This window comes from Petaurus breviceps, unplaced genomic scaffold (assembly GCF_028583685.1).
Source record: "Petaurus breviceps papuanus isolate PSGF00001 unplaced genomic scaffold, PetGlider_PUasm1.0 243, whole genome shotgun sequence".
NCBI lineage: Eukaryota > Metazoa > Chordata > Mammalia > Diprotodontia > Petauridae > Petaurus > Petaurus breviceps.
The window spans coordinates 448488-465465 of record NW_027185931.1 but is presented as its reverse complement, the minus strand read 5'-3'; the positions used below and the strand labels follow the sequence as shown (position 1 = coordinate 465465).

The 16978-nt window shown below is 39.9% G+C and overlaps 1 protein-coding gene across 1 annotated transcript in view; it reads right to left on the bottom strand.

Moving 5' to 3' along the window:
* The window catches only part of LOC138167649 (vomeronasal type-2 receptor 26-like), a 61666-nt gene that overhangs the window by 22196 nt on the left and 22492 nt on the right, over positions 1 to 16978 (bottom strand). The window contains exon 4 of the mRNA XM_069096582.1: positions 6956 to 7759. Within this exon, the coding sequence (XP_068952683.1) occupies positions 6956 to 7759 (804 nt within the window). The remainder of the gene's footprint in view (positions 1 to 6955; positions 7760 to 16978) is intronic.

Below are 16978 nucleotides of genomic sequence, written 5' to 3'. Positions count from 1 at the left end.
GCCAATCAAAAAGTATTTACTGAAAAACAAGCCTCCCACCCCATGTTTCAGGTACACTTTAGCCTAGGGGCAGGGAAGATCTTTAAATGTGCATTCCCATTACAGGAGAGTTGAAGGGAATATATGTATGTATAGGAGGGTATATATGTATATAAATATATATGTGACCGTGGGCATGTGTATGTTCTTGTATACATAGACAGAGGGCACAGAATGAGTTGAATGGGAAGGGATGATATCTAAAGGAGTAAAATGAAGAGGTAAGAGAGGAATTTATTGGGAGAAAGGGAGAGATAGAGTAGGGTAAATTATCTCATATAAAAGAGGCAACAGAAAACTGTTGCAATGGAAGGGAAGATCAGGAAGGTGAAATGGAATGGGAAAACCTTATTCTCATTGAATTTGGATTAAGGAGGGAATAACATACACATTCAATTGGATATCTTACACTACAGGAAAATAGGAGGGAAGGGGATAAGGGGGGGATGATGGGAGGGCAGATTGGTGGAGGGGGTAGTTAGAAGCAAACATATTTGAAAAGGGATAGGTTCAAAGGAGAAAATAGAATAAGTGGGGGGCCAGATGGAATGGAGGGAAATAGTCTTTCACAATATAACTACTATGTTAATGATTTGGATAACCTACACATATACAACCTATATTGAACTGCTTATCTTCCCAGTGGGGGTGGGTGAGGAGAGAAAATGGGGGAAAAATCTGGAACTCAAAATTTTAAAAACAAATGTTTCAAAAAATATTTTTTACATGCAACTGGGAAAGAAGATATACAGGTACTGGGGTATAGAAAGCCATCTTGCCCTACTGGAAAATTAGAGGGGTGATGAGGGAGGATATGAGAGAACAGCTTGGTGGAAGGGGTATTCAGTAGGCTTGGTATTTTGTGGTGAGGGGTAGGGAAAAGGGAGGTGGATCCCTGAGAAGCTGGATTTTGGGATGAGGGGTAGGGAGAAAAAATTGTAACTCAAAATTTAGTGGAAATCTATGTTGAAAATTGAAATAAATAAGTATATAGATAGATAGAGATGTGATAGCTAGGTAGCTAGCTAGCTAGATGGATGGATGGATGGATAGATAGATGGATGGATAGGTGAAGTCTCTCACTGAGGATGCCCAGATTTTTTGCTGGGAGAGTTGTCAAAGGGAAAGGCTTTGGAGCTGACAAGTCTCAAAACTGAAGTCTCAAGAAAGCAGAATTTAGATGGCTTCATTCAGTCCAAGGCTAGGGGTCTTTGCCATTTTGAAAAGAGCCCATCAATTCCCAGAAAAGAAGTACAACTGAGGGTGGAGATAAAGGTGGTGAAGAATTAAACTGGATCAAGGAACAAGCGAAAGAGAGTCCAACTGCATGGTCTGGCCAACAGAGCCTCCATATTTTGGGAGGAACAGCAGGCAAAGTCTTTTAATTGATCAATTCACTCACAAGATAAGATACAGAACTTTGTGAGTATAGCTGCAAGTACACCAGCATCCCCAGGGTGGCTCCCAACACAGGTTCTTAGATCTGCTTTTCTAAAGGAAAGCAACTCAAAATGGGTTAACAAGCTTACTTTAATCAATGAAATATATATCGTTTACCTAGTTTGGGAGTAAAGGTCAGCACCCCTAACTTCAGAGTATACAGGCAGAAGTTACAAGACAGAGAAACAGATCAATCAGACAGGCTTCCAAGCTGTCCAACCATTACATCCATACCCAATCAGAGTTACAGAGAGGGAAGCATCAACATCTGGGTTTTTCAAAGCTGGGGGACTCTCAATGGCTGCCCAGAATCTCATTGGGTCAAATCACACAACACTTCTCAAAGTGAACCCCAAAGCAAAGCCTCATATCAGGAATTATATTGCCTTCTCCTGGGTCAGAGAATGTAACCACCCTCTTGACCTACTGCCCAATCACACAGCATCAAGGTGTGGGCATTCCTGAAAACCAAGCCTCCTGCCACAGGCTCCATGTGACCACATTCATTCTATTAGAGGGCAGAGTATATTTTCAAATCAAGGAAGGTTATTGGAGTCTCTTAAGCCTATCAAAGGGCCTAGGGGCAGGGAAGATCTTTTAATTTGCATTCCTATAACATTCAGCCCCAAGATCTTTCATTCCCATAGCATATACAATTTACATTCGAAGTAGCACTAAACATGTCTTAGGTCACATTTTCAAGATACATAACTAAAGTTACCAAAGTGACTACAGGGCTTTAAACAAACACAAAGTACATTCCATTATCACATCAATTTAAACAAGAGTCCAAATAAAGTTCTCTTGAGGAGAGGGGGATGTCCTTCCCCTCACACTACTCCAGCCCCTGCTTCCAAGTTCAGAGAGGGGCCTGGGCAACAAAACTAACAGGGTGGGGTCCTTGGGGGACCATGGAACTTCACCTCACCCACCATTGTCACTAGTCCATCCATCCCTGTGTCCCAAACTGTGGGATGCAGCAAGGAAACACATTCAGTGCCCCTGCTTTGCAGCACAGTCTTCATCTTGTCTGGTGGCTGGAATCCAAACTCCTGGGTTCCTTCTCCCAAAGAAGGCAGCCATTCAGGGAGCTCACCCCATGCAGGGAGCTCACCATTCCTGCTCTCAGCTCGGCGAAGTCAGCATGCAGGCCACTCTTCTCTCCTGGTCCATGGCTCCACAGAGTCACAGTGACCACAACTGGGAAACAAACAATTATTCCAGCCCCCATACTTTCCTTTTACTCTGCAGATCCTATCCTCATCACAATTTGTAGAAGCAAGCACCCCAGCATCCCCAGGGAGGATGCCAACACAGGTTCTTAGATCTGCTTTTCTAAAGGAAAATAACTCAAAATGGGTTAACAAGCTTACTTTAATCAATCAAACTGTGATAGTAATGGAATATAAAGATTCCCCTGTATTGGCTTGGTTTTCAAATTGATTGTGTTAAAACCCAGAGCTTGTTAATCCCACCTGTGGGATGGACTTGTTGATGTGAAAAGAGAGTCCTGAACTGGGAGGAGCTGGTGACGTGGATTTGGAGAGACAAGAGAGAGGCAGAAGAACTTTTTGGAAGCAGCACCTCGTGGAGGTAGAGAGAGAGACTGATAGAATTGCTGGGGGCCACTTTGAATTGCCCTGGACTTTTGAGACCTGCCCCCTGAGCTGCCAAGGACTGAGGAGACATGGCTGTTTTGCTGGTACTTTGTCTGTCTGTTTTGATGTTGTTTTGCCAGATTTGTCCACTGGTGAAAGACAGTCCTTTTTTGGAAGAAGTCATGGAACCTGGCTGTTGGCTAAGAGCTCCTGAGACTGTCCTGCAGACAGAGAGTGAATGCTGTCCACTGGTGAAGGGCAGTGCTGTTGTTGCAGGGGTCTGGGAACCTTTCTGTTGGTTCATAGAGACTGTCCTGCAGACAGAGAGTGAATGCTGTCCACTGGTGAAGGGCAGTGCTGTTGTTGCAGGGGTCTGGGAACCTTTCTGTTGGTTCAGAAGCCCTGAAGAAGGATTTTCTTGTTGTATGTTTACAGAAATCCTGGGGAGACAAGGCTTAGCAAGGCCACAAGATACATTGCCAGTCCCTTCATTAATTCATCCTCTGTCTGTAGAACAGTCCTAGAACCCCTGAAAACATTAGCAAAACCCTCTCCCAGGAACTGAGTCCTGAAAACTTGTGCTGATGTACCTTCTTCTGAAAAGGAGTCCAGCACCTAGGGACAGGAGGCCAGGAGCCAGGAGCCCAGGTGACTGAAACATGACTTGGATGCTGAAGCTTTTTTTTCAGCTTGGTTGAGCTTTGAATTTCTTGGAGCAGAAATGATGAAGGATCTGACATGGACCAGACCCTGTGAAGTTAAGTGTGGAGCAGGACCTGACCACATAGCTGGTTGAGGAACTGGGAGCTGTCTGCCATTGAACCCAGGTGACAGTCTGGTGAATCCAGGTAGAAACTGGGACCATGGAAGGAGATCCAGGGAATCTGAGAACAGGCCCCAAGTCAAGATAAAAAGACCTCTCCTTGAGTACTGAGTAACTATGGAACTATAGTTTACTACTGACCTAAGGGGTGGAGGGTTTTGTGTATGATACTTAGTAAGACTTTGCTGAATAAGTGACTGATTGTACTTTGAGTACTTGTACTATTGTTATTGATAAGTGACTGACTGAGATCAAATCAAGACTTTGCCCCATGAGTGGAAGACTTTGAGACTACTGATAAGTGACTAATTGAGTTAATCAATATTTTTCCCAAGAGTGGAAGACTTTGTGTACTTTGATACTACTGATAAGTGGCTGATTGAGTTAACTTGAGAGAGAGTGACTATTTTACTTTGAGACCATGTTGTGAATATTATATTGTGATTTTCTGTTATAAGTTATAATATGGTAAAGGCTGTATTTTGAATTATGTTGTACCTTGATTTTTCATGGATATTTTGCCTTTGTGATGGAATAAATAGAGTGGTCACTATACTGAGTAATCAGAACCTTAAAAAAGCTGTTCACAGTATCAGTTCTTCTGGAAAGCTTCTGTGCATGGCATTATAATGAGGTCTTTATGAGGAAAAAGCATCAAAAATACACAGTTCTGAAGGTCAGAGTTGCCCTGGACATGAGTGCCTCACTACTATATCCCTTTGATTTTTGTTTACTACATACACAGGTATAACAAATATTTTTAAAAGAATACATCCCAGTGGATGAAGAGTGTTCAGTGAATTAGCTTGAACACCACCCTGGAAGTGAAGTTTGGAAGGAGGAGTCCTTGGGTGAAACAATTCTAATTTCAGTTTTGCTCATGAGGACTTCAAGATGTGTACAGGACCTCCCATTTAAGATGTACAATAGACAGCTGAAGAGGGAAAACTGGAGGTCAGTGTGGATGAAAGAATTAATTCTTGATACTGTATTTTATAATTTATTTTGCTGTTGTGATTTTATTCTGTAACCAGATACTATATTCTATGCAACTGACCTAAAGCTTCATTTCTGTCTTTAAGTGCAGAAGTTCATGTTTGTAAAAGTTCAGACTCCTCTTTCCTTGATGTCAGATATCAGACTTAAGCTTTTCACTATCAAAGTTAGTTGCAGAAAAAACTCTGTTGTCAATATTCTCATAAAACATTATATCCATATTTTCTGCAAGATTTGTATTCCTGAGAAGCTGGAATAATTGACCTTGTCCCATTTTTTAAAAAGCTCATGTTAACTAAGTCCCTCATCCACCAGTTTGCCCATACACCTGGGTCCCTACAAGTGACCTCAAGATGTAGCTATGATCCAAAGATACACAAAGGCATGAGAGAGTGAGAGAGAGCAAGAGAGAGAGAGAGAGAGCGAGAGAGAGAGAGAGAGAGAGAGAGAGAGAGAGAGAGAGAGAGAGAGAGAGAGAGAGAGAGAGAGAGAGAGAGGTGTGATCTTCATCTAGTATGTAGGCTATGCCCACTTCCTTTTGTGTAACCAATCAAGATAGTCAAAACCCATGAGGTCACCTATTTCATAATAAATTATGATTTTTGTTCCATTCTTTCTTCTATTTATATAAAAATGCTTAAGATCTTAAATACAGGGGCTTTTGTCAAGAGGCAGTGACATTTAATCCATTCTTTATTAGTAGGTTTGGAGATGTATTTATAAACTATTATCTTGTTCAGAGGATTTTCTCCATTTACTTTTGGGGATAAATTTCGCATGAGACAGTTAGGGCAGGCTAAGAATATTCAGAAATCACCAGGATAGAAACGATCACTGACATTACGGGATTTATTGAGATCATCAAGTGAAGTATCATTGGAGAAAAGAGAGGAAAGATGAAAACACAAAACTGGGGGTCATTCAATTTTAGCATGATGGAAACAAAGTCCAAAAAATCTCCATCTGGCGAGAGGATGGTTCAAATAAATCGGGGTGCTGAATCAGCAAGCATTGATAAACCCTTACTAAGTGCCAGAAACTGCTAAATGTTGTTAGAGTGCAAATCAAAAGACAGTCATTTCCTGTGGAGACAACACACAAATATATATGTATAAAAAGGTATAAAAAGGAGGAAATGGAGATAATCAGCACAAGAAAGGCAGTAACATTAAGAAGGATGAGGAGTGGTGGGCTAGGTGGCACAGTGAATAGAACCCTGACCCTGGAGTCAGAAGGACCTGCGTTCATATCTGGCCTCAGACACTTGACACACTTACTAGCCATGTGACCTTGGGTAAGTCACTTAACCCCAATTGCCCTGCCTCCCCACCTCCAAAAAAGTAAAAAAAAAAGCAAGGGGAAAGTATTCCCTTAGAAAGTGAAATCTTAGACTTGATTTGAAGGAAGCCAAAGAAGACAGAAGATGAAAAGGAGGAGAGAGAAAACATCAGGCATGCTTGACAGCTAATGAAAATATTTGTAGTAGGAAGACAGAGAATTTTGTGTGAGAATATATAAGGATGTCAGTATTACTCATCTTGCAAGTACTTGATAGTGGGTTTAAAGTGTAAGAAGACTGAAAAAAATATTGAGTGAGTCAGACGTTGAAGGCCTTTGTATACAAAATGGAATTTCAATTCTATCCTAGAAATGAAAGGGAGAAATTGCAGTTAGGGTTGATAAAATGAAATGTAATAGAAATAAAAACTAAGATGCTTAATGGTTTCAAAAAGTCATCTTCCAAAGGATAAGATGGATGAGGCAATTTTAAACAGAAAAGCAAACGTTCTTCTGGAAAATATCGCAACTTTAAGTGAAAAAAGTTCAACATATGTTAGCAATGCAACCACAAAGTCGCTCAAAGCTAAAACCAGCATAAGTCAAATGGAGAAATACCTAAAATCTATATTTTGAGTTTTGTGATAGTTCCACTGTATGCTGTCCTGGACAGATCACTTGTGGAGTTCAGAAATTCTGTGAGAGAAGGCTTTCTATTAATTACATGGTCAAAATATTAAGAATCAGCAATGGACAAGACCAGTTCACAAAGGAAACTTACCTTCCAAGGATGAGGCACCCAACCTTCTTCACCTTCTTCACATGCAATCTCTGATTTCATCAGAAACCTTGAATGAAGAGCCCAGGCCACAGCATACACTGCATTGTAGATGGTGTAACTGAGGCCAGACATGGTCATGTCAAAAAGGGATATAGGCAAAGCTTCCAAGGTAGCATTGGGTGCACACGGATCTATCTCTTGCTTTCCATATTCATTCTGGCACCAGAAAGCTGACAACCAGAAGTCCTTAAGTATGATGTCTTCTGGGTCTTCATTAGGGTTCACCATCCTGAGAAAAGACTTAAAACCAGCAACCTCACTGGTCATGTATGTAAATGTGAGAGCTCCACTGAAAGCATAAGTCTCAGCATAGTAGGGTCTCATGGTGATGTCCCAGTGAGAAGTGGTGATCCACAGCTTAGATGTTGGAACTAATGGTACATTTGAATATCTGAGAACCATTAATGAATCAGTATCACCATGAATCACAACTGCCCTAGCTGAAGATCCAACAATCCTGGGTATAAAATACAGCTCTGATTCTTCATGTGATCTCTCACTGACAGGAACCTTCTCTGTGAAGGCTGCACAGACATCATGCTTTGCCATCTCCTCTGTCACTTTCCAAAGGAATTCCTCACCCCTCAGATCATCTGTGGTCACCAGACCTACCCAGGTCCATTTAAAATGTACCAGTAACCGGACTATACCTTGAGGCAAGGAGGAATCTCTGGCAGCCATCTGATAGAGAGAAGGAAATTGGTCCTTGTCACTGAGGATGGGATCAAAAGGGCCAAAGCTGAGCTGGACAATAATAAAAACATGGAAAATGTTAAATTCTATGACTGTGGGAGTAATGAGAGAATTGTGGGAAATTATAAACTTTCATCGAGCTGTCCTTTCTCTATGTGGATAAATGTTGTGGCTTTCAGTATGCACTCCTTGTTACAGGGAAAAAACCCTAAATCATGTATGGGTTGCACATATTTGCTGAAGCCAAAAGTATAACCCATATAGCTTTTTCATATATAAAAGGTAGGTTTAAAATCAGGCAATTTGGGAGTGTATTCAGAGAAGACAACACAATGGAGCAGAAATATCCAGGCTCTCCAGATTTCCCACACTAACAAACAGAAAATCACTATGAAAGGTGCATAAAACAGCAAAAGTAAAGGGTGAATTGTGGTATACGTCTGTGATGGAAACTACTGTACTAGAAGAAGTGATAAGCTCAATAGGAAATTGAGGGGACGTCCATCGATTGGGGAATGACTGAACAAGTTGGTTTATATGAATGTAGCAGAATACTACTGTTCCATAAAAAAGATGAGTGGGCAGATTTCAGAAAAAATCAGGAAAGACACAGTTTTTCACACATATATTATTCATACATATATAACATAAACAAATTAATCAATTGATCAGTTTTTTTAAAAAAGAAATGAGCCCACTTAAATCATTAGCATTTTGATATATTACTAATGAAGCCCAGAAGCAAGAGATAGGGGAATTTCCTTTGAAATAACTATGGAAAAAAAGATAATATTTGGGAGTTTACCTACCAAGACAAACTTAGGAACTATAAGAAAATTACAAAACACTTTTCACACGAATAAAAGGAAATCTACATAATTAGAAAAAATATCAGATGCTCATGGGTAGATTAAGATAATATAATAAAAATGAAAAAAAATGTACCAATTAATTTACTTCTGTAGTGACATACCAATCATACTATCTAAAATTATTTTTTAGAGCTAGAAAAATAATAACAAAATTCATCTGGAAGAAGAAAATGTCCAGAATATCAAGGGACTTAATGAAAAGAAAGGCATGGAAGGCAGCCTAGCTGTGCCAGATCTAAAACTATACTATAAAGCAGCTAACATCTAATATATTTTATACCGGATAAGAAATACAGTGGTGGATCAGGTGGATTAGGTTAGGTACATAAGACACTATAGCCAATTACTATAGCAATCTACTGTTTGATAAACCCAAAGAGTCTGAACTGTAGAATAAGATTCCATGATTTGACAAAAACTGAAGGGAAAACTGGAAAGTAATGACAGAATCTAGGCATAGACCAACATCTTACATCGTATACCAAGATAAGATCAAAATGGGTACATGATTTAATCATAACAGGTGATACTATAAGCAAATTAGAAGAGCAAAAAAATAATTTACCTGTTGTATCTATGGGGAAGAAATAATTTATGCCCAAAGAAGAGAAAGAGAACATTATGAAATTCAGAATGAAGAATTTTGATTACATTAAATTAACAAAGATAATGCGACTAACATTAGAAGGGAAGCAGAAAGCTGAGAAACAAAGTTTACATCATTTGTAATAAAAATCTCATTTCTCAAATGTATAAAGACCTTAGTTAAATTTAGAAGACTACAAGTAATTCCTCAATTGATGGATGGTTAAAGGAAATGAACAGGCAGTTTGCAGAGGAAGAAATTAGAGATAACTATAGTCATATGAACAACTGCTCTATATCACTATTGATTGGAGAAATGCAAATCAAAACAACCCTGAGGTACCACTTTATACCTGTACAGGGCAATATGGGTTCAAAGTGATTTCTGTTCCATGGTAAATCAGAAGCTGCCTTGGGGCCTCTTGGCTCCAAGGCCATCTGCACTCCTTGGAGATAAGGAAGTGCTGAGGGCCACAGTTCAGTTGTCAGCTAACAAGGAAGTTTCCCACAAGACTGTACCCTTGATGAGAAACAGCTGAAGTGACTAACTGGTTAGCACCCCCCCCCCTCCACTGGTTCACACTCCCTGTGCATGAGGAGATAATGCTTGAATCATGTTCTCTTTAAGGTATATAAGGAGACAGCCTTTTTTCCTATCTGCGCCTGTCATGTTAGAATGAAGTACAAGTTAATTCTCTCTCTCATCTCTGGTCTCTTCATTCCCTCTTGAGAACACAACCTAAGGCTGGCCCTTAGGTTAGTAAACTTAGTGGCCACTTACAGCTGGTGCTGGAACAGGGGACAGGTGGGAATCAAGAAGGACTCTAGGATCATGCCAGTGCACAGCAAGACTCACAGGCTATGAACAGCTCTGCTTCCAGAAGCTCTAGGAGTGGATTCCTGAGTGGTGCTGTGCAGTATATGGAACTGGCAGAGCTCAGAGAACAGTGAGTAAAAATAGGACAAAACATAAGCATAGTGAGACCAGGGGATAGAGAGACTTGTGTCAGGGCCATTTATAAATGTATACAGAAAAAAGGAGCAACGTTCAGGTTAGGCACATCAAAATTTATGGATTTGGCACATAAAGTTTCACTCTTTAGGGCTATATATGGACTGGGCCCTCTAGGAAAAAGCTTTTAGCAGTTTTAGGGCTATAAGAGTAACCAAGCTAAGTGATAGATGAGGGACTAGAAGCAATAAGCAAGTGAGTCCGGTCTTGGTAAAAAGCTGTCGGGAGAAAATGGGACAGATACAAAGTGAAAATAGGGACTGAGAATATTATCTAAGACTGTTTAAAAGAATAGCAAAAGAAAACTGGGAACCAGCCAAGAGACAGAGGAGTGAGAGATTTTATGGAAGGACTCCAGTAATTTCACCATTTCTGTCTTTTTTTCTATGGAATATATTGATGATATGTTTAACATCACAAAGGAGAGTGCCAAAGGAGGCCCGAACACTGCAGTGTGATGCAGCTGTCTCTAATATTATCAAGTAAGTCTTTCCTGGCCTGGACTATCAAGTATCTGTGTTAATTTTTTCAGGAAATCTCCTATTTCCCTAAGCTTTTGGATCCATTCTGTTATTTTCTATATCTATTCTGGTTTGTTTTTGTGTCTTTGTGTGAATGAGTGTGTGAGAGTAATTTGTCATTCTATAACATTTAATATGCAGCTGGACTGCTGTACTTACTGTGAAATGTTTCTCTTTCACTTCCCCTCTCCCTTCTTTCTTGAAGAAAAGTTTGAAAAATCTCCTCCTCTTCATTCCACTCTGGCCAAGTGGAGTGAGGAGAAGGCAATAAGAAATAATAAGGGAAAATTTTCCCTCAGATCTAAGAGAAAAAGAGACAAACGTTTGGGAATACAACTGTAGGTCAATTAAATTCACATGAAAAGTGAATTAATGTCACTCCCAACTTGATACTAAGATAAATCAGAATTTATCATACTTGACGTTTAGGCATATTGGAATATTGCCAACATCTGATAGAGAATCATTTAAAAGGTGAAAGCTTGAAGCTCCCCAGTTTCGAGGAAGTGAGACAAAGCAAACCTGTGGGATTTTTCCAGTCCTAATTCCTCTAACTGGCAGGTTAAAAGCTTTTCACTCTCTAAGAAATTTTTAGGAATTAACATAGCACTAAAGTACAAATTAAAATTGGCTGAAAACATTTAAAGAAAAGAATTCATTAAAGCCTCTCATCCCAGATTTGGCTAAAAGAGAGTGCCAAAGATTAATAGGGAATTTCAGTCACCCTCCCCAATCTGGCAAAAGGGAGGAAACATGCTAAAGTTATTAAGGACCCCACTATCAACAGCCCTGAGGCATGTAAAGCCCACACCTTTAAGCAAGCAGATAGACTTCTTCAATTCAAACCCCTACATCCGCAATCAGGCTCTGCAGCCATGAGGAGAGGAGAAAAACCTGTGCACTCGATTAGCCCAATTTTTGTCATTAATTTTTACAAGTGATGATTTGGAAATAAAACTGATGTCATAATGTCATGTGGCGATCATTGTTAGCCACAAATACTGTTAGATAAGCAATTTTTTTAAGCAATCGGGGTTAAGTAACTTGCTCAAGGTTACACGGCCAGTTATTTCTGGGTGTGGTGCTAAGTATCTGGGCCTGGATTCGATCCCCAGGTCGCCCTGAAACTGGAGCCTGTGCTCTTACATGCTGAGCCACCTGGCCGCCTCTATAAGCAAATTTTTAATCTGAATTTTGTTGGAACTAAAAGATAAGAACTTGTTTAAAAACAGTTATGCCACTTACATATTTTAATATTTTATATGCCATATAGAAAATCAGGTTTTACTCATCTACCTGAAGTTAGAGAGGAAGTTTCAACTAAAACAATTTGATTATCAGTTATTTGTAACTTGTAAGATTATTAATTGAGTTATTTAATTTTTTTTTTACAGCAATAGGGGTTAAGTAACTTGCTCAAGGTTACACGGCCAGTTATTTCTGGGTGTGGTGCTGAGTATCTGAGCCCAGATTTGATCCAGGTCATCCCGACATTGGAGCTGGTGCTCTTACTCGCTGAGCCACCTGGCCGCCCCTTATTTTATTGTTTAAACAATAAAACCTAAAATTGCTAATTGATTACTATATGTAGAAAGGAGGAGACTAGTGAAAAAGCTTTATTAGAATTAATTCTTCTCATAAAAACCATTCCTCCTTCACATATGAGATTTAATGAAGGAGGGGCATCGCCCCCAGCCCCTCCCTAAAGTCCATCTCAGTTATTCTTATTTTGTGAAACTGCCAAGGAAAGTATCAGTAGAGGCAAGGTCATTCAGCCTGAGAAAGGAACTTGTTTTAATTGTAACTTGTTAAGAAAGTTGTAAAATAGTAAAAAGATTTCTAATAATTTGGCTTTTACACAAGGACAACTTAAATTTGAGAAAGAAAAATGTTAAATGAAATGCTTTATGTATGAAGGACTAATAAATCTTTGTTGTTTATTGCAGCTCCATGGGAATATAAATTTTTTTTATTGTAATTGGCTGAGGCATGATTTGGTGAAAGGGGGATTTTAGCTACTTGGGGTCACCTCAGGAAGATTCTAACATTGGTAGCTTTTAGGGTGCTCTGATCAATTTATTTATTGTACCTTTTCTGGCTGAAACACCTTTTCATGTTTGAGGAATTCTGCATTCCACTAGAAAATTAGTAAGTTAATAATACTTTGGAGATTTATGTTACTTAAAAACATCTTGCTATACCTTTTTTTACAAAAACAGTTTGTGATATCTAAAGAATTCCACAATTATCTGGAAATTCAGTTTTTTTTTTATCATACTTGAGGAGTTTATGTTACTTAAGAAAATTTTTATGCCAACTTAGTCAGAAATTACAAGCTCTTATAACACGGAGGCCACTGCCTCTATTGCAGTTCGTTCTTCACTTCTTAGGCCTGTTTGTCTAAATGACTTATACCACATTAGCTTACTCTTGTTTTTATCAAAATGCATATACTCTATGTGGATAATTCCATGTTACTAGGAAACAAGCTAGACAAATTGAATGCTGATGATGTTCCAGCCACTAACAACTTGTTTCGGTCTTTCTGTGATCATTTTTTAAGTAATAATAATTACAAGCATACCCCTTATAATAAAGATATTACAACCTACTTGCTAAAATAAAAAAAAAGGGGAAATGGACCTATAAGACAATTACATATTGATAAAATATTGTACACTGTAAATTAATATTTTACACCCTAAATTACCTGAAATTCAAAACAATTGATTTGATCCCAGCTATGAAACAGCTCTGATGGAATCAAAAACATAAACTCGAAATGGGACGGTGGTATAATAATGAAAAACAAAAACAAGTTATATGGGGAACACCTGTTGGTAACTGGGAGGGCCCTTATAGCCTTTTAACCTGGGGGCCAGGGTATGCTTGTATTTCCACAAGTTGAGGTCACCAGTGGGTTCCTGCAAAAGCTATCCGAGTTATAAGTGACTCAAAAGAAGAGGAGGGACCCATCCCAGTGATGGTTGAGACAACACAAGATGAATCACCAAGGGATGTTGCTGCTGGTTGCTGCCTTCACTACACTCACCATCTCACCATCTGCTCATGCAGAACAATGCAGATGAGCTATGATGTGAGAGCCACCCTGGCTGAGGGTGGTTCCTCGGGGGGAGGAGGTCATTGAACCGGTTTTTCAAGGGAATGGTAGCAGATTAATCAGGGATGAATTTGATTTCCAGCCAGTTATGACACGCACATCTTCAGTAGAGACTAATTTCAGCGGACCGTCATTTAGGGTGCCATTGTGTTGGTCCAGGTAGAACAAGACGGACGTTACCCACAACATGACTGTTTCTGCAATGGGCTTACATACTGTATATATGCTTGGGATAAAGGGGATGCCCTGTAATTCCTCTCTTCCCCAGTGTACACGGGGAAACCCACCTGTAAGCCTACTTAGTAGAGACTTGTGCCACTCAGTGGCTGACTTGCAAAATTGCATTTGACAAGCACAGGGAGCTCCAATCTTGGCACCTGACAAACCACACCAGTTAAACAGTATTGTTCAGAAAAAGACATGGAATAACTGTGAGGAGGGATAAGAGATGTATTTCTTGTGTGATCGTTGGAGTCATAATGTTGGCCAATCTTATAGCCTCCTCTATTTCTCTTGCTATGTGTGTGTGATTTGTGGAATTTAGCTCATGAAATTAATAGAGCAGCACAAATTGATTTAACCCAGACAAAACAGCAGAGAACATAAAAAAATGGTTTGATAATTCTATTTCTCCAGGGTGGCTGAAATCCCATAGTTGGATAGCATTGGCAATAGCAGTGGGCATGTTATTGTTTTGTGTCCCTCCTCTGCTTGGATCGATGTTTGAAATGCTTTGAAATAGCTTACCAATGATTCAGGCTGATACTCACCTTACACTTTTTCAAAACAAAAAGGAGGAATTGTACAAGACAATGTGAGTTCAAAGTGCTTTCTGTCCCATGGGAATTTAGGAGCTGCCTCTGGACCTTTAGGTTCCAAGGTAGCTCTGTACTTGTTGGAGATAAGGAAGTGCTGAGGGCCACAGTCCAGTTGCTAGCTCACAAGGAAGTATCCCACAAGACTGCTCACTTGATGAGCAACACCTGATGTGACTGGTTCGGGGGGTGCCCCCCCTCCATTGGTTCACACTCCCTGTGCAAGAGGAGATCATGCTTCAATCATACTCTCTTTAAGGTATATAAGGAGCCAGGCTTTTTTCCTGCCTGCACCCACCATGTTAGAATAAACTACAAGTTAATTCTCTCTCTCATCTCTAGCCTCTTCATTTCCTCCTGAGAACACAACCTAAGGCTGGCTTTTAGGTTAGTAAAGTTAGCAACAGCTTACAATGCCTAACATGAAAAAACAGGAAAATTATGAACTTTGGGGATGTGGGAAAATTAGAACACTAACGCATTGTTGGTGGATTTGTAAATTCCAACCATTCTGGAAAGCAATTTATATCCATGTACATAGGGAAATAAATCTCTGCATGCCCTTTTATCTGGCAATACCACTACTAGGTCTGTATCCCAAAGAGTTGATAAAGGAGAGAAAAGGAACCACATCCACAAAACTATTTATAACAGCTCTTTTGTGATGGCCAAGATTTGGAAATTCAGGGGATGCCCATGTAAAGGTTATGGGATTTAAAGATCTTCCATGCCCCATTGGACGTGCTGACGTGGCAGGAAGGGGCGCAGCAAGAGAAAGCGAAAGCCAGAGAAAGCGAAAGCCAAGCTAGCGTTCCTGCGGTGGCTGGCGGTGGTGACGGCGGTGGCAGCAGCAGAGGCAGCGGCAGCGCGAAGCCCTTTTAGAGTTAGGACTGCTAAGGACTTTCTGCTAAGGACTCCTGCTGAGGACTGCCAGGGGCCGGAGCTGCTGGGAGCACGCTTCCAGGATGCTGGGTGGTTGCTGTGCGTGGGGAGAGGAGGACCTTTGCCTGAGGTAGCCTGTTCTGTTTTAAAGGCTTGAGAATGTGGGTGCTTTCTACTTTATCTACCTGTGCCAATGTCATAACTACTCTGACGGCTTTCACTTTCTGGTTTTGGGACTCAGTCTTTTGGTATCTTAATAAATTTTCTAGTTTATTTCCCCATATGGCAAGCATGACGTATTTTGTGATGGATAATTATATCAGCATATTTGTAATCTCTATAGGCATTGTGAATATGGCATTGCTGATACAGCCCATCACTTGGGGAATGATTGAACAAGTTGTGGTATTAGAATGTCATGGAGGGGCAGCTAGGTGGCATAGTGAATAGAGCACTGGGCCTGAAGTCAGGAGTACCTTAGTTTAAATCAGTGTTCAGAATCTTAACACAAAAACTAATCATGTGACCTTGGGCAACTCACTTAACACCAATTGCCCTCCAAAAAGCAAACAAAGAAAAAAAAAGAATGTAATGAATTACTATTGTGCTATAAGAAATGAAGTAGACAGATTTCAGAAAAACCTGGAAATACATGAACTGATTCTGAGTGATGTGATCAGAACTAGAAGAACATTGTACACATTAACAGCAACACTGTGCTATGACCAACTTTGATAGACTTAGCCCTTTTCAGCAATACAATGGTCAAAGACAATTCCAAAAGGCTCATGATGGAAAATGCCATCCACACCCAGAGAAAGAATTCTAAAGTCCAAACACAGACCAAAGCATAGTATTCTCTCTTTTTGAATCTTTCTTGTGGTTTTTCACTTTTCTTCTATTTCTTCTTTCACAACATGTCTAGTGTGAAAATATGTTTGATATCATTGAATATGAATACCACATATCAGATTGCTGTCCTTCTTGTGGAGGGAGGAAGGGATAGAGGGAAGGAGAAAAAATTCAGAACTCAAAATCTTATAAAAGTGAATGTTGAAAACTATCTTTCCATGTAATTGGAAAAGATAAAATACTATTAAGTATAAAAATAAAATAAAACTTTTTGAAAATGAAGGATAAGCACTTGTCATCCTAGGCAACTTGAGAGGACCTCAGAAAATAAAGGACCTCCAGGGACTCAGGGTTGGTCTGAGTGAAGTGTAGAAACACCCCCACCCCCTACCCCCTGCTGACTTCACTAAAGAACAAAAAGTAGGCCCCAGGCAGCTCTGTGAGAAAGCAGACTAGGCCTCAAGAAATTTCACTCCAATTTTTGCCTCACTCAAATACTCTAGAAATTTTTATCTTAGCAAATTTTACCTAACAGACTCAGGAATTTCACCTCATAAACTTCATAAAACCTCTCAAACTTTCATCTGAGGATTAATGGAGAGCTGAGTGG